This window comes from Rhea pennata, chromosome 6 (assembly GCF_028389875.1).
Source record: "Rhea pennata isolate bPtePen1 chromosome 6, bPtePen1.pri, whole genome shotgun sequence".
Taxonomy (NCBI): Eukaryota; Metazoa; Chordata; class Aves; order Rheiformes; family Rheidae; genus Rhea; species Rhea pennata.
The window spans coordinates 23,465,923-23,487,228 of NC_084668.1; the positions used below are offsets into that span (position 1 = coordinate 23,465,923).

At 38.6% G+C, this 21,306-nt stretch overlaps 1 protein-coding gene across 1 annotated transcript in view; it reads left to right on the top strand.

Annotated features, from left to right (window-relative positions):
* RAPGEF4 (Rap guanine nucleotide exchange factor 4) overlaps positions 1 to 21,306 on the top strand; it is a 161,703-nt gene that overhangs the window by 99,186 nt on the left and 41,211 nt on the right. Inside the window, exons 7-13 of the mRNA XM_062578544.1 lie at positions 5,316 to 5,369; positions 5,685 to 5,791; positions 7,722 to 7,843; positions 9,313 to 9,496; positions 16,463 to 16,547; positions 19,117 to 19,177; positions 19,925 to 20,001. Coding sequence (XP_062434528.1) covers positions 5,316 to 5,369; positions 5,685 to 5,791; positions 7,722 to 7,843; positions 9,313 to 9,496; positions 16,463 to 16,547; positions 19,117 to 19,177; positions 19,925 to 20,001 — 690 coding nt within the window. The remainder of the gene's footprint in view (positions 1 to 5,315; positions 5,370 to 5,684; positions 5,792 to 7,721; positions 7,844 to 9,312; positions 9,497 to 16,462; positions 16,548 to 19,116; positions 19,178 to 19,924; positions 20,002 to 21,306) is intronic.

A 21,306-nucleotide genomic window follows, 5' to 3' on the forward strand; every position in this document is an offset into this window, starting at 1 on the left:
TCATACTGAGGAAAACCAGGAGCGGGTACATTTAGCATTACTGTGGCCAGGAGACGGGTAATAATTTGAGAAATGAGTATGCATACCTACTTGCATATCTGAGCTCTTAAGTGGATTTTTAAGTTTTCCCCTTATTTCAGAAGTCCTGAAAAACATGATCATCAAGTAACCCAGTCAAGCTCATTGCAGCTTTTATGTGCTTTAGTCACATTAATTCTTCAAAGATACCAGAATGTGCTAAGAAGATAGTTAAAGACTCTGCTGTCTGCTGTTTTATGGGGAGAGTTACTTCTTTTCTTCGTGATGGGATCCCTTAACAGGAGATCTGAAATAGTGAAGACATGCAAAAACATGCCTTGGACTTCTGGCAAGTTGCGACTATTATCACATGATATGATCTCTTACAGGATCCAACACTGTCTCCTATAAATTAATTAATATTACATTTCTCTGCCTTTACATGACTGTCTTGCCTTAGCAAAGTCAATCTAAGTCCTGTAGTTCCATTTGGTACTTTTAATCTCACAGATAATGCAACCAGAGTTGACTGCAGTATTTTGATAGGCTGTGACTTTGGGGGCACTCTTTCCTGGGCCTGTCTTTTGGACAACAGCAAAGTTGTTCCTCAGTAGGAGTGGCTGTCTGGTTTTCCTAAATCCAGGCTTACTGCTCTGGGGGGTTGTGTTACTGATCATCTTTTTAAGGACCTCCTTGTGGCTGAACTAATTTTAGGCATCTAAAGGTGTCCTTGGAAAGTGCAAAATGCCAGATATGGAAGCTAAAAGGTACTTTAGAAAGTTGTCCAGTTCAGCCCAGAGCTACATTATATCAAAGTCACTCCTGACAGATACCTTACATATTCTCCTAAGCCTCCAAAAATGGAGGAACCACACCTCCCTGGCAATCTCTACTGATACTCAGCGTTCACACTGTTAGAAAAACTTAACCAATATCTAACCTGAATCTTTCTCACAGCAATTTAAACTTTCTGCTTCTTGATCTCTACACCATGAACCAGGTCATTTCTTTCCTCTTTCAAAGCCCTTTTAAATCTGAAGACCTTTTATCACACTTCTCCTAAGACTTGTCTTTCTTTAGCTGAACAACTTTGATTATTTATGTCATACTTTCTGACTGTTTTTATTGCTGTCTTCCAAATTCTGTCCAGATAGTTCACATACTTTTGAAGTGTCCAAACTAGATACAGTCTTTTAGCTTGGGTCTTGTCTAGGCAGATTAAAGTAGGACTGCTTCATGTATTTAATCTGTTACTACATCACAGTACAGTATTTACTATTTTCACAAAAATATGGCATTCCATACTCAGTTTTGTTTAATATCCATTATAAACTTTTTTTTTTCCTGTGGAACTGCTACTAACACTTGCTCCCCATCCTGTCTTTATGTAGCTTATAGTGTCTGCTTTAGAATAGGAGTCAGTAGTGTTGCATAATAGAATCATTTTTTCAGATCATATCTCTAATTTGCAGAATTGTTCTAAATTATAAACATATACTCCAACGCACTGGCAATCCCATCTTGAAGTCTTCTGCAGAACTAATCAGTGTAGACTCTAACTCAGCCCACATTATCATTTAATAGTATTAGATGTGATTTATCCTTGAGAACTCTACTCAAGACAGACTGCCAGTCTGTTTGCCGGTTTGCCAGTGTTTCACTGGTAATTGCTTTCAAAGCATACTTTTCCAATTGGCTTTGCATCAGTTTGTTACAGAATGTAAATTGCCCTTTGCAGGAGAGAATTTTGTATGAAAAAGTGGCAAAAGTCTTCCTAAAGTAAAAGGTTGGAAAGCTACTGCTTCTTCCCAGTGTATCAGTGTTCATGGAAGAAAATTGGGTCAGTTTGACATGATTTATTCTTGATAAATCTATGTCACTTGTGACTCATCTCCCTCTTCTAAGTGCCTACTGATGGCTCCAGAGTTTTTCTGGGAAAGCAAGTTAAGCTGACATGTCTATAATTTTTCAGTTCCTCCTTTTACCCATTTTTCTGTCTGCCTTGCTTAATCTCTAATGATTTTCAGAGATGACTGCTGATGGTCTTGAGATGGCCGTAGCCAGCTCTTCAAGTCTGCTGCCTGAAATTCTGCAAACATAGCCAATCTGAAATATCTAATTTACGTAATATTTTCTCATCCATGTTTTCCTTTTTCAGGCTGATTTTACTTCTTTAACTCTACTGTTAAGAATGTTAGCCATTTCTCTGCCACTGATCTTATCTGATGTAATCTGATTTAATGAAGACTGATAAAAAATAAACTGTCACTTGCTTTCTCAGTATTATCTGTCAATAGATTTCTCTCTGTTGAGCAGTGAATCAACACTTTTATGTGTCTTTTTTAAACTACTAATGTCCTTGTGGGATTTTTTTGGGAACTCTCAACATTTCTTGCTAAGTCTGTCACAGTTTATATTTTTAGATTTCTATTCTATGATTCATTATTCAAGTTATTTTTTTAACTTGTCCTTACTTTCCCCTTTCTGTACAGTTACTTGTATTTGGCATCAGCCAATAGTTCTTGCTTCAGATAAGTTGAGTCTTTACTACGCTTCTTAGCTTTGTGCCAGGATGTTTTATCTGTGATTAGCATTGCTTCTTTAAATAACTTCCAGCCCTCTTTAACTCTTTTTACCTTACACTTGCTCCCCCTTACCCTGCTGCAGGAATTTACCTGTCAGTGTTCTATTTTTATGGAAAAAGGTACAGAAACATCTTTTTAGTCCATTCTTTCTACTTTGATGTTCTTCTTGCTTCTTTATGTAATGTTTCTGCACTGGGTCATTTCACAATCACCTTCACCCAAGTTACCTTCTGCCTTCACATTCTCAGTTGATCCTTCCAAATTGGTTATAATCGACCACGGACGCATGTCCCGCCTTTCTACTTTCTACTAGTTCCTGTGCTGTGTCTTCTCTGTCATCTTGTTTTTTCTTCTCTTGTAGCTTCAAGTTGAATCAGATCTCTTCTAAATGTTCTCTTATATTCTGTTTCAGTTAGGATGGAAGATTTATTCACAGTAAAGCTGTATTTAATTTTAAGTATTATTTTTATGCACTTTCATTTTAACTTAATGGAAATTGTCTTTCTAATGAATAAAAATATGCATTCATTTTCACTAGTCTATTGTAAAAGTCTCTTGTTTTTATCTTATATCATTTATCTCTCTTTTTAAGTATATTCATAACTAGAATTAAAATCTGGAAGTTAGATTGAGTATTGTGTTTTATTGGTAGAAAAACATCTTTTAAGAATGCAGAATTTAAAAATAATTTCCAAAATGACTTCAATGCTAATTTAACAAACCATTTAAGCATATGTTTACCTTCAGTCTCATTGAACTTGATGAGGACTTGAAATCATTTTAAAAGAAAATGGAAGCAGAAATTGTTAATACACAGAGTGATAATCTCTGATGTCTTCATTTATTTATATACCTGCTTGAAACCTTTATTCAATGGCCTTGCTTGCATTAGAAGCATGTTTCAAAAGATTCTTGCTATTCTTAGCGTGCTTTAACTGCAAATGCTCCATGTTGTTTCAGAAACTATCAAATACTCAGAGATGCTCACGCTGTGTTCTGGTGGGACAGAAATGTTTTTAACTTAATTGAGTCTTTGAAAAAAAATTAGTCTTATTAATGAGAAAAATAAGGAAGGCTGATTTAATTATGTTGATCTGACTTTTCAGAGACTTCTTGTAAGGTATGACTATAAACGAAGAGAATGTTTGCGTTCCTTTCCGTATACAGGCCTCTCCATTAAGATGATCTCATCCCTATTGAGTTCAGTCATGCCCGTCCCTTATTTTCCTCTGTCTTAGTGACCTCTAATTTCCCGGAGGGCTTGTACCATCTAGTGCTGTTCAATTACTGCAGGGACTTTGTTACAGCGTGAAAATCCTGTGGAAGTTACCAAACAGATGCCCAGCTTAGGAAAGCCCGTACCCAGCAACCCAGCAATCCCCAGGATGTGTCGCACCTGACCCAAGATGCTGCCTGTAGTTGCGTGGGTGGCCAGAGACCTTCCCCCTGTTTTGAGCTGCAGCACCAGGCAGCGAAGGCCATGCTCCTCAGACCCTTGACTTCTCCGGACTCCTCCGTGCTAAGGTTGTCTTGGGGCTCCCCAGGTTCCCATCTCGAGGTGCCTGGCTTCAGCTGACAGGGGGTAAGCAGCTTGTTTCCTCTCTTGTCCTGCCTCTGCTAGGTGATAACTTCTGCAGGATTTTCATGCTGTAACAAAGTCCCTGTGGTATATATGTATGTATAATCCGCTCTGTTAGCAAGCACAAATTCGCCCCTTGTGTGATTTGTGTGATTTCCCAAAGATTCATGCTGAGAGTGCATTTGATTCCTGTCAACAGCCTGTCCCCACAAACCAAAAATTTTTCCCATCACTTTGAGGTGGTTTTTGGGTTTCCGTTTTGTTCTTTTTTCTCTCCATTGCTACTGTCATTTACCCCTCTGCTTTCCTTTTTCTCCTTCGTTGTGGTATGTGTCGTATCTCTCCTCTCTTCCTTTTCACCTGTTCTTTACATGCCTGGTTTGCCGTTTCTTCCATCTCCTTCTGTGCTTCTCTTACAGTAGCATGACAGCCTTCCCTTTTGCTCTTCCTTTTGCAGGACCAAGTCACTTGCTTTAACCTTTTCTCCTTCCTTCATGAGCTCCTCTTGGAAATCCCTACCCAGGGAAAGCCCTCGTCTCTGCCAGTGGCCTGCGTGCCCTTGTGTTTCAGAGCGCTCTGGTGAGCAGCTGTAAAGAACTGCCAACCAGGCCTGATAGTTTGGAAAAGATAATGGGAGCGGAGGCTTTTCTTCATTCCCATTTCCTCTGTTATACCACGAGGGGAGGAGCAAGCCGAACGAAGCAGGCACCGAAGGAAGTCGCGGAGGTTCCCCGGCCGTGGGGCCTGTGCGGCGTGCTGGGGAGAGCCGCTGTGCCTGGGGCGGTGGGGCTCCTCCTGGCGACCTACGATGGAGAGTAGCAAGCGGCAAGGGCTGCCTAGTGCCTCCTTAGCCTCAGACCTCGGTAGTACTTCAGAAAGTTTAACATGAATTTATATGTTCGCTTTCATGCGTCATGTCATTGCTTTAATATGGGGAGCGTTAAGAGCCAAGTTTGTCTTTAGGACGTCTTAAGAGAGCTGCTCGCATCCCCTGGTCAGAGCTTGGCTCTATGTCTTGGTCTTTGTTTTTACATTTTCTTTACTCAGTCTTTCTTTGATTCATGATAGGGTTTTTTTTATTATTATTTTACTGTCAATTTTACAAATGTATTTAATTTCATTTTATTTTTCAGACATCTCTTATTGAACCTCACATCCCACATCGTCCTACTAAAACCATTACACAGGTAATAGGACATAGGTGAGCTGTAGAGTCAGGCTGCTAGACAAATGGAAATAACTCAAATTTCCAACAAAATGATATGTACCGGTTAAAGTGCTAGTGATGCTTTCTGTTAGACCTGTGATAACCATGTGAGACTTAAAATCTACGATATTTACCTTACAAAATCGTGTTGCTCTGCACAAGTAAGCATCCATGGAAGGACTTTTAATTTAGGGAGAAGAGGACTTGTTTTTTGTTTTACAGAAGGCAGTACAGAGATTCTGGAAAGTTTAAACCCTGTGTGTCTTGGTCCCTTTTTTTCTGCATGATCACCAAGGTTCCTTCAGAAAAGATCCTCAGAGCTGGCAAGATTTTGCGGAATGCGATTCTGTCCCGAGCCCCTCACATGATAAGAGATCGTAAATACCATCTGAAGACTTACAGGTGTGTGAGCTGATTGTATAGAGGTCTCTGAATTTTTATGCCTGCCATCCTCTGATTTGTGTTTTATGCCTTACCATGCTTGCAGGTCTCAAAAGGTCTGAGATTATTCTGTGATGCTCTTTGAGTCTGGATGTTATGCAGTCTTTAATGTGCCTGGTAAATCCTTTCTGAAGTAATTTGACTGGAAATTGAGTCCATGATTGTGAACAGAGCATTCACATGCAAAAACTCCTCCAAAGTTAATAGCATAGTTAGCTGAAATATTCTATATCAAGCTGAAATATAGATTCTGTTCTTTTCTTATATCAATAATATATAATAGGAAAGCTCATTAATATATTATGTTACTGTATTGATTGCTACAGTGATGTTGCTCAATGTAGCGTTCTGAAAAATCACCTATTGAAAAACATTCCTTATAGAGCTTTCCTGCTCTATTCAAAATTAGTTTTTTTTTTTCAGTGTATGTCAGGCTTTCTTATCTTCCTGCTGGTGGCAGCACTGTCTTGCTGAAATGGGATAACAATGGCACTTGTAGAACAGGAATCTGAATTTAGGGACTTAGGATCTCTCTATTGCTAGCTTGAGAAACAATCAATTTGCTTTAGCATCTAATGTTTAAATCAAATACTTAATGTATTATTCTGGGTATGTTTAAATAAAAATTCATTTGAAAGCTCTGAATATATCTTTTTCTAAACAGTAAATCAATACCTTACTGATCCAATTTTGAGATAAATGCATTGATTTTTCCATTATATTCCAGTCCAAAATGTATTTAATTTGATATAAGAGATTTGGAAGTTGAAAGGTGATCTGAGAATCCATCATGACGTGACATTGGGGATACTTTTGTTCAAAATACTTCTAGGAGAACAAAAGAACCTGGATTAGACAAGAGCAATGTTGGTCAATGGTCAATTGCTTGCAATTGTACCATTTAATCTTAAGGATAACTGGGAAAAACTCCTACTGTTTTATCCTTGGGCTTTTTAAATACAGAATATCAAAATTTAGGTTGGACCAGGGTGAGGAGAAATATTGTCATCAAAATAAAATTTTATTTCAAAAGTATCTTTCTCAGTGATCTCTGGAAGTGATGCATAAAGTATAAAGCCATAAGAATCTGTCTAAAAGGACCAGCCTCTTCTCTATTCTACATGTGATCATTTATAGATATATTAAGTTTTTGATCACATTGCTCATTTGCTTCTGTTCTACAGTGTTAGGAAATGTTGTGACAAAGAGAATTGTACATAGTGAGCTTCTGGCTTTTGGTTTTTTTTCCCCTTTGAGAGCTCTCCAGAATTTCAGGCCTGCTGTTGAGGATATTACTTCTGAAACAAGAATTTGCACACAGCATGAGTCAGACAGGAGCTATTCGGTGACTGTCACCTGGCATGAAAGAGCCTCAGAAACACCACAAACGTACAAACCAATGTCCTCAAATGGAATAGTGGCCAGAGTTTGATTACAAAGGGAGGAACATCCTCATCATATTTGCTCCTTCTGTGCAGACTGTTTTGGTTGGCAGAACTTCTACAGTGTTAGATAATTGTTTTCATCTAGGATTCTGAAAAATGTGTGACTCTTGCCATGCCATAGTATACAGGGTGTATTTCCTTTTAAATTTGGATTGGAGTTTATTGCAGCCATGCAACAGGTTTTGCACCAGACGGCACAAGCTAACTCTGATCCTCTTAACGTTCCATTTTTTGAAAGATTTGTTGTTCTACTTAAGTGGTTCTGCTAAAACTGAACATCTTTAACTGATATTTCAAGAACATATGCAGAGCTGACATTGTTTTTTCTATAATAAGATCTGATTAGCACAGGTTATGCAAAGTTTAAATGACCGTTCTTGGCAGATACTGTAGGTAATCACTTTCTTGGATAGCTTCCTTTTCATTTCTGTCTATTTGTCCTTCAGACAATGCTGTGTGGGGACAGAACTAGTTGACTGGATGATGCAGCAAAGTCCTTGTGTCCATTCACGAACCCAGGCCATTGGCATGTGGCAAGTATTGCTGGAGGAAGGTGTTCTTAACCATGGTAAGATAAAGAAAATTAAAGCCTTTACGAAAAGACGGGCAATGTGTCACATTAGTGCCTCTGTAGGTCTCCTTCATGAAAAAGAAAGGGATCATGAGCCCAAAAGGAATGCTACAGAGTGTCCTCTTCATTCACGAGTGCAAATTTAACATGCAAATAGTATTGACTGCAGCTTCCTACCAGATGCCTTTGTAACTTAGAGAATATTGAAAAGTAAATGAAATTGCAATACAATAATAACAACTATAATTACATTTATAGGTTTGTGTTCATAGTACACTACCTTGTGATTATATTGCAAGAGCTGAATAGCACTTGGCCCCAAAATAAAAGATGTACTGCCATATACAAACCTGACCTTTAGGGCAAGGACTTGCACTATTTGGAAGTCATTGTGAGCACTTGTGCATGTTCAGATCCATGATTTAGGAGGGGCTCTTTTCAATGAGTTTTGAGTCTCAGAATTCCAGTGCTGAGATCTGGGATTTTACATTAGTTTTCTGACTGTATATTACATATCTTTCTGCTTCCACTTGGCAGGATTTACTACAGAAGAGAAAGTTATAGTCCCCAAAAGGGCAGCCTTTTAAAGCAGCATCCATATCTGAAGCTTTGTATGTACAGTTTAATTAAGTTCAGAGCAGCAACTGTTATTACAGCACACTTTCAGTCTTCCTTTATTGTGCTTCCCATGTCCCAGGTAGAAATTTCCACACTGGGAAGACATACTGTTTCCACCACTTTCTTTCCCTAAGGACTTTAGCTTTAATTCCTGCCCAATATTTCCTTGAACTCCTGGTGGCAAGCTGCTGTGAGATGCATCAACTCAGCGCACCACTTTGACTTACTTGGAAGGCCAGTCGTCTGTACTTGCCCCTGTTGTAGTTGGTCTTTAGAAATCTTTTTTTGAAAGATTTTCCATTAAGTTCTACCAGGTTGCAGGTTAGTGAACTTGGTCCTATAATTATATCTTGATTGCAGTCATTCCTGGTACATGAGAAGAAGTTTGGATACTCCTGGATTTGTTGCCTTTAAGCCCTGTCTGAAACAGATAAAATAAGGTGTTCATGCTAAAGAACACTTCTTAGAAATTTATGATAAAACTATTTCTCCATTATGAATTGTTCACTTAAATGAAATGGTTTGAAGCAATAACAACAAAAAAACAGCTAACATAAGGAAATCACATACACACACGTACACACATACACATGCATACACTCCCACAACATGTATATATAGAAATCTTTTGTAAGCATTCGTAGTGCACAGCTTAAAAGTGCATCCTCTGAGCTATATAAATTCGACATTCATGAGAAATAAAGGTGTTTCATACTCTTGCACTTTCTCTGTAGTTTTCTTTCCCTTCTTGACTATCCTATCTGTGATATATACTATGCTATACAGATTTCTAAAAGGTTAATTTTGATGAGGAAAGCTTAGTGTTTGATATTTTACATTATTTTCAGTGGATCAGGAACACCATTTCCAGGACAAATACTTATTTTATCGGTTTTTGGATGATGAGCATGAAGATGCCCCTTTGCCAACTGAGGAAGAGAAAAAAGAGTGTGATGAGGAGCTACAGGACACTATGCTTCTACTGTCTCAGATTGGACCAGATGCTCATATGAGGATGATTCTCAGAAAACCGTAAGCAGATATATAGGTTACTATTCTACATGGGACTTGGAACATAACATGGTCAAAAAAGTGGCCCAAACCTTTATTCATGTTTTGTGAATCACACTTCAGCCCCTAGAAGAAAGTGTGTATATTCTGCAAGCCTGTTTCTCCAAATAAGAGGAAGTTACACGTATTATCAGGCTTCTTTTGGCCAGTTATTGCACTTTAATGCCAGTTTGCTTAACCTCTGAAGTTTGTAAGTAAATACCAATTAATTTCCAGCCCTTATTAATGCTTGTATGTTCAACTCTGTATTCAGAATAACCATCAAAGGCTATGAATGTCACCATACTCACCTTGTGGAAAGTGCAGCATTATGAGTTTTTATTTAATTTCTGTGTCTCCCCAAAAGTAAGTTGCAGTTAATAGGAGAGTACTGCTCCATTAACACTTTCAGTGCTGGTGTGCAATTCAATTAACTGTGCTGATTTCAGTTAATACAAGTGAAAGGAGTGGTAAGATAGCTGTGCTGTGCTGTGTTGCTTAACAGCAGGCACCTTTCAATCACAGTCATCAGTGGCAACCATTAATTAGGTTCATCTTTGGAAGAACTCTATTGAATTAACAGAGGCTGGACTTGGCCTGTTGTAGTTCACTAGAAAGGTGTAAAATATGGCTCTATGGGTTAATTTATCCATTTTTATTGTTATAAAACCAATATATCTTAAAAAAAAAAAAAGACAAAAACTTCTACATAGGTCACAGAGGATATTTGCAGTTTTCAGATAGAAAATTGCCATTAGGTCATGTCCTCTCACTAACTGGTTAAGTAGCCATCCTTTCAGCAATACATTCTGGTCACACTAAAGGCTGTGCTAAAGCCCTTTTTTACAGGTAGCTTTATAGTGGTGACTTCAAAGCAACCAATATAAACTATGTTTGACTTTCCACTGAAGACCACCATTTTCTTATGCAGGTTAAATTTAGGGGCCCCCGAAGAAGCATTTTACTGCTAATTAAGTGCACTGAGAATAATGAATTACTTAAGGGAATCTTTACTAACTATATACTTGTAAGAGTCAGTTCAAGAAAGATAAATACACAAAGCTGGATTGTGCTCCTTTGAGGCCATAAGCACAGTTTGTTGTGGGACAGAATTGGGCCCTGGCTACAGTGTGAGAATTTTTATACTGAAAAAGTTTTAATGCACCTGGACCACTTAACACAAGTGCTTGTGCTTTTCCTTTTTCTGTTGGTATCCTTCCTTTTCATTCTTGTCCCTGTGTTGTCTGTTTAGATGGCATGTTTGTTTGCACAGGGACCTGACTTACTCCAAGAATACAAGTTGGTCAGCACTTTTCCAAGCACTTGCTAAAAGCACTGAAATTCAGAAAGTTCAGTCAGTTATTTGGGCTCATAAAAATACGTAACACAGCAGTGTAGCAATATTTTTAAAGGAATAGCTTCTGTTTCCTCTGTTTGGTAGAGGTTTAGTCAAGGACAACGAAAAGAGTGCTCCCCGTTGCATGGAAACTACTGACAAACAAGTTTGGGAGTTTGATGCTTCCATAAGCCCTTATGGTGTCAGGGAAGTTCAACATACTCTTCTCATAGGACATTCTCTGCATTTTCCACTGGGGAGGGAAGTAGCACAGTACCCCTGTGAGTAGACAACAGTTATTAGGAGATGATGGGGACAGTGCCATGTGTGCTGTGGCACTGCACCATCTCCTTTGCCTCAGGTTGGTGGATAGGTTGGCTTTTGGAGAATTGCTCCCTCAGGCTCTCACGATTTTTGGCTGCCTACTACGTTCTCTCTGCATCATGTCTTTCAGAGCAGCCGGTGTAAGTTCACCCTGGCAAGATCAATGTTAATTATCATCCACACTCCTTGCAGAGAGTTGAAAGCTTGGAATGATGCTGTGAAAAGTATTGCTTTCCCCCCGCATTGCCACTTGCACAGCATCGTGTGAAAGAATATTCATAAGAGAGTTTTCATGTAATATAGTGAGGGTAGAGAGGTTTTCTCAAGACCGACAGCCATCTGACATCTTTCCCTATTCCCAGCCTGGAAACTGCTTGTTTTTGTTGCCCTTTGCACACAGAAGCAAGTCTGTACTATCAGACACTACATTAACTACTGTTCTTGTATTCAGTTTAAATATGTTATGGTTCTGTTTGTTAGTTAAAAATACAGTCTGTGATGAGGTGTATCAAAGTTGTTGAAATCTCAGTGAATTCTCAAAGTCCTATTAGTTTTTACTAGACCCATTACAACTGCCAGAAGTTCAAGGAATTATCAGGGCTTCAGAGATACTGGCTCTAGCTGACCTGAGCAGGACCCACGATTTTCAAACCAATACATCTGCATTTTATAATAGTCACCACTTCCGGAGAGGTTGCAGAACTCAGATAATTACCTTGAAAGAAATAAGACAATGTTCTTTGATGAGAAGATTACTTTGAGAATTTGGTTGTATAAAGAAGCTGTTGCTTTGAAAGGTACTTTCTATTGTTCAAAATCTGAAAATCTCTAGCAAAAAGCGTCTCTTGTTTTGACAGGCGACTTAAAAACTTCTCTATTTATTACATTAACTGCAGCATTTTAACTGTCAAACTGTGAAAGAATGTTCTATAGTTTAAAAAACAGAATAGAGCTCAGGGAAATTTTTGGCAGGCTCTTGTTGCTCTTGTTTCTTCTTTTTTTTTTTTGGGGGGGGGGGGAACACATACACTGTGAATGTGAAAATAGCTTTTTTTGAAGTAGCAAACATGGCTGTCTGCTCCTTTTAATGCCTGAAGCACAGGTGCAGACCCTGAGCAAGTCCCTGGAGAATATTTTAGAGTTAACAGCTCTCCCTTACATACTTTTCAATTCTTAAGTATGAAAATATATCCTGAAAACAAATTTAAAATATTTTTATTTGATTTTAATATTGCTTAGCCATAGCTAATTTGATAGTAAGCTCTAATTAAATAGGATGCCAAGGTATAAAGACAGAACTCTTTAAAGTGAGTGTAAATATTCATTAGATACAGTATTTAACTTAGATAATGTTTTGGATTATATTCTCTTTTAATGCTCTAATCTGCTGTAAGTTATCAATATGCCTGAAACAAATCCATGTTATCTATTCTTGGTGACTTCACTCAGCAAATTCTTTTCTCACTACAAAGAGTGCTGGATTCTACACATGTGATCAGTAATCAAATTTCAGTGTCATTTGTAGAAATAAGCTGAACACTTCCTGTTAGGAAGAGGAAGTGGAAAAAATTGAACCTGGTAAATAGCATAAAAGATATGTGTGGTAAAATAACTGTTTTATTACTGTTAACAATCTATAGTTTCATGAAGATATTGGAAAAATTAAACATAATATTCTCTTGTCTTGAATAAATTTTACTTAGATGTCATATTCTACCCAGGTGTAAGTGGTCAGGCTTGATTTCTCCATTAGGAGTGTATCCAGTTACATAACCCTTAGTGGGTTTTTCTGTCAAAGGTCTTTAATAAATCAAGTGTTACTCTTAGGACAGGAAATACAGATTGTCGTTCCCGTTATCAGTTCAGTGATGTTTATTGCTATTATGTGTGGTAAGTGGAATTTATGGCCTTAATCAAGGAGCACTAATTTAAGTACAAAGATTATGTAATTAGCTTCCATGCTAGAGTAAGTGAACTTGCATTCACTTTCAAACTCAGACATAGGTAGTGGGTAGAATTATTCTTCTCTGCTATATGTTCTTCTAAGTACTAGAAGACAAAATTTTTAGCCTGGGAAGATGTGCTTTTTGACATATCACAATGTTATGGGGTCTCTGGTCTTTCTCTTAATTTTTATTATCTGAGAATTTTATGGTTAACTGTATAATAAAAATAATCAGTGATATTGCTTGTACATACATAGTTTATCAATGCCAAAATAGCACGTTAGTGTCAACATCCTAGTCTCAAAGAAGCTCAGAATCTCTGACCTTGATAAATTCTCCAAACAGTGAACAGTTTGTATTGATCACTTAATATCATCGGAGCTCTCCTGTCCGTTAATGTGTAGCCTCGTTCTCTACCTCTCCCATTTATTATCCTGCCTATAACCAGGCATTGCTGTTAGAATGTGTCCCCTGCAGAAACTAGGTCTTTACACAGCAGGATCCTGCAAATCAACATCAGTGGGTCACCACACAGGTTTTACAGAAGCCGTGATGCCTAATATCTCTCCACATGACATCTGGAGAAGTAAAAGTAAAGACTGGGTACATCCACTACAGATTGTCAGTCCTCCCAACATGATAACACAGGAGACAAATGGGCGTACTGAAAGAAGAGTGTACCTTTTTGTCTTGATAGAAATCTGATGTAGTTAGACATCATTCTTTCATACTTCAATTTCTTGTAGGAATTTGTTAAGCTGATGTACTATCTTTTGTTTTCCAAAAAACACTATTTTGTAAGCATGCAATAAAATTAATGCTGATCCTTCCTATGGGAAGTATCTTCTGTTAAACTATTTTCCCAGTGTTTCTGAAATCTGCAGTGAAAGGCAGGTGATACTGGCTTAGCTGTATTCTGTTCTTAAGTAAGCTGCTAACTTCCCCACATAAGTCCTGGGAGTGGCAGGCTCATAATTTCAAGACAAATTTTGAAATAGCAAAGAGTGAATATTTTGAGTCACTAGAGGGCATAGTAGTACCAAATCAGTTTCTATTTTGCCCTCTCCAGTTTATTCCATTTGATATAAAAAATGAATAATTCTATCCAAGACATTTCTGTTCTAAATTGGTCTTTCATCTGAGAAATAATAAGTGCACGTCATTGGTAAATGAAGAACAGATGAAAAATTTAGCTTGCTTGGCAGACAAGAGCTCAGTTGTCCTTATGTTTTCTGTGACCTCTTCAGTACTTCTTTCATCCAAAAGAAGTCTCCATCAGACTTCTTTTCTGAAAAGGTGAAATATAATTCCAGAGCAAAAAGATCACTGGATACTGCACCATGTTACTCCCTCTGCCTCACACGTGATTTAGGCAGACTGTTGAACCAGTAGGTGAATAGGCAGAAAGAACTACAGAGCAATATATCCCCTTTTTATATGACTTTCTTGACCCTCTAGATGCTAGAATCTCCTGTAGTGTTGACATTTTAGGAGGAGAATTTCTATAAAATTTCATTGTTATGTATCTTTTAGGACTGTCCAAAAACTCGACTGTACTGCTAATTCTTTAGACGTCACACTGGAGAAAGTGGAGTTAGACCTGGGCACTAGCCCATTTCTAATGCAGGCATGTGAGCCTTCTTCTCTGAGACTGGGTTTTCTGTATCTCTTTCCACATTTCTTTAATTTATGCTCTCTCTTTTCTTACTCTCAGTTGCTTTTCTCCTCTACTCTTGGCCTTTATAAATCAGTAATTTAATTATTTGTATTCTGCTTTTCTAAATCATACATTATTTGGAGTGAATTAGTCTTCTGAAAGTAACTTGGGATATTCTTTTAAGGGATTTTGTGCATGTAGGTAGCTCCACCGTGATATGTGAATTACATCATGGGAGAATTTGTCCCTTTAGAAAATAAAGTGGTATCAAACAAACACTTAAAGTAAAGAGAATCTTGTGAGTGGGAAATAGTTTGGAAGTTATTCTATAAAGTCCTTCGACTCCTTCTCCTGGGTACTTTCTTAGATCCTCCAAAGTGTCTCTGGCACATTGCAGTCCTCAGAGCGGTGATGTACTGTTTTAGCAATTGGAAAATTCACTGGTACATAGACTCTTTACAGAGATACTGTTATTCCATTCACAGTGACAGCCTCTTTCTCACTGTGCTAGGGGAGGATTATACCTTCATTGATACTTGCTTTTTATTAATGGGAACTTCTTGTATTTATCGGCTGGAAATAATGAATGGTTTTTACTTACCTCAGAGGCTAAACAACACTCAGCATTAACTGTACTTAGGACGCCTTTAATGGCTTCTGAGATGCTCTGCTCCCTTTTTGAATCTGTTCGGTAGAAATCGGAACAGTCCTTACAATCCACCACTACTCTGTCTGCTACAACTAATTAGTGCAGTGTATGGAAAATAGTGGGGGTTGTACCGACTTGAGAAGTCCCCTTGGAAGGAACAAATCTTTATATATCATTTTTATGCCCATTTTACATAGAAAACACTTGATTTGATCAGGAAAGCTGCCTAATCAGGCTCTCGCTCAGGTGGTTGCCATGGCTGCTGCTCCATTTCACTCGGGTGGCTTCACAGTGCTTCCAGCCTTTGTGTATTGCAGTCTTAAGCCAGAACCATCTTTTGGTCCCTGTTGTCAAGGGCGTACTCAAAGTGTCTAAAGTAGAGGTGCTTACGATCTGGACTGTTTTCTTTAGTCCTGCTGGACACCTTTGCCACAGGAGCAGACTCAGCGGCAGCAAAGCCTGGTAGCAGTGCAGCCGCCCGCAGCAGTATGTGCTTCAGAGCTGCAGTGGCACTGGGTATCCTGCAATGTGTGTTGTGCTGCCTCCACTTCGAGCTAGTTTCAGGCTTGCTTGGGTGTGCTGTGGAGGCAGTGCACACCCCACTAGGCTGCAGTGTGCTGGAGACATGCCCACACGGGCTGCATAGCCTCTTCCCTCCCACCCTGGAATGACATGAGTTCGTTGTCACCTTACGACAGTCTGGGCAGCATTGCTAAAACTCAGTCTCTTAATTTAAACTTACTATGTGGTGCAAAACTCTGTCCATTTTGGAGGTGTTACAATGTCCAAATTAGCTCTTTTTCCTTTTTGTACTTAATGTAATAGTGTTTACTTTCCTTGATTTACTTTTCCTCCTTCTGCAGAAGACATGGTTTAATTGAGGCATATCCAGCATGCAATCATGTCACGCTTAAGAATTTTAACTGGCCCCTTCTGCAAACAGTACATCAGCATTTTGTGTTGTTTTGTACTTATTCTAAGGCATTTATTCTGTGAGCTTATGTGTTTTGCTGTGCTTTTTATCTTCTTTCTGCAGGCCTGGTCAGAGAACTGTAGATGATTTAGAAATCATACATGAAGAGCTTCTTCACATTAAGGCCTTATCTCATCTTTCTACCACAGTAAGTATTTCTAAAAATATAACTCATTCCCAAAGGCAAGGCTGAGTTGTGACTTTCTTGGTGATTTACCAGAATCTGAGAACCTACAAATTTTCCCACCCACACTCTCTTTACACAGAGCTTATTCCCACTTGTGGGCACCACACAAGCACTATGCAGATGTAGGTTGTGTTTTGGCTGTCAGCTGAAATTCTTCTAGGGCTTCCTGTTTCTCCACAGTGCCTACCTTGCTGTCTTGTCACAGGTGCCTCACAGCCATGATCTTGGTCCATACATGGGTTTAAATTAACAAACATGAAATCTGAAGTGACACCTAAGACTCCGTTGCTGCTGAATTTCAGCAGAATGGATGTCCAGTTTCTGAACTTTTGTGCTCTTGGCTTTAACCAGTTAGGAAGAGGAATTACACAGTGCAAAATGGTACGCTGTGCAGTGCTGGCCAGCTGGTGCTTGGGCACAAGTGAAGGAAGACTAGTCAGATGCCTTCTCTCTCAGCCGGCAAGAACGATGTGCAGAATCAAGAATAAATTACTCAGGGAAAAAAATGATGGGGAAGAGGCACCTGTTAAGTCTCACCAGTGTTGACATACTGTGTGGGGCAACTGACAGAAGCTAAACAGCACTTTTCTTGGTATCCATACCATCCATCTTGGCAAGATGTGGATGCTGATAAAAATGAAGCTAGTCACAAAGTAGGTTTATTTTTGATAATAACTTGTTCGGAAGATCTGGATGTTTTTAATAGACAGATGCAACTAATTGTGAAACTGCATTATAGAAAGTTAGTATCCTGTGCAAAAATACAGCATTTGAAGGATGTTTTCTCAAACAGAATGTACAGTCAGGGTGGGTAACTGAACTAAAATGGTACAGCTAGCCAAATTCTTAAGCATCTCTGGGATGTGGAAAAAAGTATTTAAAGAGAGATTTCTGTAAGATCCAGAAATTACACTTTTCAAACTGAATTAAAGGAACAACCCAAGGTAAACAGATACTGATAGAGAGTGGACAATACTCTTGATATTAGACATAATTCAGAACAAAAAAAACCCCAAAACACAAAGTATTTCCAGCTCAAAAGAAGTTCACACTTGAGGTCAGAACACACAGCAAGCAGCGTATAGAACATGCAAGGCAAGTGATACAAAACACAAGAAATACGTGGCATTTGAAAGAAATGCAAGAGGTGCTGTTAATTCCATGCTTTTTAATAAGAATTTGGAAATACCAGCCTGTTACTTGCAGGATGAGCTGAAGCAGAGGACAAAACCTACTACTAACTTAGGGGAATTCTTCAGGGGAGCAACAAAAAACATTGCTCCTATGAACCAGAATATTAATGGTCAATCAACTTGAAAGCAAATGGAATGATTATTCATTTTAAGGAAAGCATAATACCCCAAATAATAAGTTTTCTAGATGAGTCACAGGCAGCAGAAAGTAAATGGAAAAAACTCAAGTCTCGTGGTGGTGAACTAATCCCTGCTAGGGAAGTTGTGAATTAATGTATGAATGAAAAACAATTATATAATACAGTGTTAAAAACAAATCAAGTTTTTGGCTTCATCAAGAGGATTCATTCACTGCAGAGGCAAATGGCTGAAACAGCTGAGAAGACATCTGAAGACATACATGGGAGAGGAAAGCTCTCTACGTTGCACAGAGTAGTGCTAAGCTGACATGCTATGGAAGTTTCTTTGCCTTCAGGCAGAGGTTATAAGGGAGTTTGGTGAGCTACTTGTTATAGAAATTAAAGGTCAGTGGGTGCATTTGCTGGTCACTGTAGCAAAAAATGTCCAGACTCCTCTATATATTCCTCTCCTTCCCTGACTGCGAAAAGGGAGCGCTCTGCACTGCCTGTCAGGAAGGTGTTCTGGGAGAGGTAGCTGGGTTTGGGGCTTCATGAGCAGAGGTTTGGCAGTGCCTTCAGGACATCCGTGTGTGAATTCATCCACCCGTCTTAGAAGATGTGGCCCCCTCAGGCTGTCACGTGGCGTGTGTCCAGAATTTGAAAGTTCCTCCCAATATTTTTTGATAACCTAAACGTTACTCATCTCCAAATCCAACTCTTCTTAATTTAAACAGTTAGGAGAATGGTGAAAATGTTACTACTAAGTATATATCGGATCGAGCTTTTGATCTCTATTTGGCACTATTAAGTTACATAATAGTACCCAAAACATGAATCATGATGAGTGGATGTTCTGTGAAAACAAGAATGCCCCTGTCTGGAAGCTGACATCAAACTCACTGGAGATTTGCAGTTATATGAAGAGGAGCATAAAGTGCACAGACAAACTGTGGTCCCAAGTGTATGAGGTCCCAAGTGCTGCTACCACTTTCTGAAAGCGATGCTAACTGTATTTATAGTGTATATATTGTGTAAAGCTGGTGAGTGAGACTGGGCAAGGAGTGAGGCAGACCACTGCCTGCCTGCATGATTCACTGTGAGCGCTGAACAGCGCAGGGAGAAGAAAAGTGGTGGCTGAGGGATGTTATATGAGCTTCCTTTCAGCAGGAAGAATAAAAGACTTCAAAAAGACTATATATTTTTTCTCTTTCTTTTAAGGTAAAGCGAGAATTAGCAGGTGTCCTCATTTTTGAGTCACATCCCAAAGCAGGAACAGTCTGTAAGTAAAAGGAGTCCTGTCAGATCATCTTTCTTCTGTAGCATGAGCATTTAAATTCTTAATGTTTAAACGACAAGAGCAAAGTGTGGATGCGTGCCTCAGACTTGACCAGCACTCCATGCTCAAAACCTGGGTAATAGCTTTCACCTTAGCGCATGGCCTATTACAGGGGCAGCTGCAAAATTAAATCTGTATCCTTGGTTGAGTATATTTATATTTACCCTAATATTTAGATGTATTTATATTTGGGTTTTTAATTAGGACCAATCTCTATTTAAAATGTATTTTAATCTTACCTTTGTATTAAAAAGCCAAGAATGCACAAAATGAACTATTTAAAATGTTAGATTGCACAAATCTGTTTATACTGACAAGTATTAGGAAATGATTACCAAGTTCACAGCTCCTGGGGAATTAGGGTTAGAACACTGTGCTGCTGGTGGGATCCAGATCTGTGTGCTGGTTAGAAACTGATACCCTGACATGCATCAGTAGAGTACTTGTTGCAATTGTTATGGCAAACAAAAACAGCTTCGCATCAGTGTAATAAAAAAAACTACTGCATAGTTTCCCTTCCCCTAAAATCTGAAAGGAGTTGCTTTTAAAGTCATGGTATGACCTTTTTTCAAGGCAGTCATTAGTATGACTGCAATAGAGTTACCTTGAATTTTATTGAGCGCAGAATCTGACCCATTTGCATTATGAATAACTCTATTCTCACCATAAAATCTTTTTTCTCTTTTGTAGTATTTAATCAGGGAGAAGAAGGCACTTCTTGGTACATTGTCCTAAAGGGATCAGTAAATGTAGTCATATATGGCAAGGTATTTTTTCTGAAGCCTTTTTATATTATTATTATTATTAATGAAACTGTAAGAATAAATTTTGAAAGAATGCAGTTTAATTTAGAGCAAAACAGTTTTCTCAGAGGAAACAAATGTAATTTTATTAAGAAATGATCCAGTGGTTTCACTGATTATACTTTCAGTTGATCGCTGTAGAATTTAAGGGCACACTTTCTGAATATAATCCAGCCCAGTCACATTAGTATTATTATAACATGCTGGAATTTGGTGAACTGCTAGACTTCCATCTCATATGAGTTTTCGCCCTGTGCCATTACCACCGTATTATTTTACATTTGGATGGCTAACTTTTCCACAGATGTCAGGCTCATCTGACAGAAGTGCTGCTTTGTGGCTGGTGGTTCTCAGGTTGAATGAATCCCTCCCAAATTTATTCCAGCTCTTCATTTCCATTTTAGTTAAGCCAAAGACCTGAAAGCGTCTTTCCTAAATTTTCTGTGCATGAGGGAGAGTTTTCAAGCCGTAAACAAGGTGTACGCCTCACCTTTGGTATACCTCAATCCTTTGGGTCTTTAAAAATTTGCCTGCTCTTATGGATTTCTCGTTCAGTGGCTGAGAAGCCTCCATTCTGAACACTGCACATTTCACAGAAATCTAGCGTAGAGGTCCTGGTGCTGTCTTTTCCTTAGTAACTCATATTTAGGTACCAGGACATTTTTGCACCATTAGGTGGACTAGGCCCTCTATTACTACAAATTGGAGTAAATGGAGCTCTGCTGATTTATATCAGCTGAAGGTTTGGCTCTGTGCTACGTGTTTCACTGACAACACAAATCTGAAGTAGTCACTAGAAGTAGTTTAATATATCATTGGTGTGAACTTAATCGCATTTGTATTGTATATACTGGTTACTGAGCAGTTTTTGCAGTCACTCCATAGCCAACAGTTATTTAAGTGATCAAATCCCTTATTGCTACAGCACTGCTTATGGGTGAGGGTAATTTTCCCATCTCCTGGGAGTAACACTGTGATGGGTGAGGAATGATCAGCTTGATAGACCTCTCTTGGAAGGTAAAAATTTAAATCTACAGTTTCACTTGGACAATGGCTAACATATTTTGAGATCTGTTAGATCTTGAAGTAGGTCAGAATGAAATCCAAACTGTGTAACGGAGACTGGAACTGCTGAAGAAGAGAATTTCTCTCAATATGGTGTTCTGAAAAATTGATCTTTATTTTTCAAGGCCTCTTAGAAAAAAAAAGTCGACAACTTTCTGTCTTCAGCAGGGCTAGAAGAGTCCTTCACTCTAAATCTAATTTCAG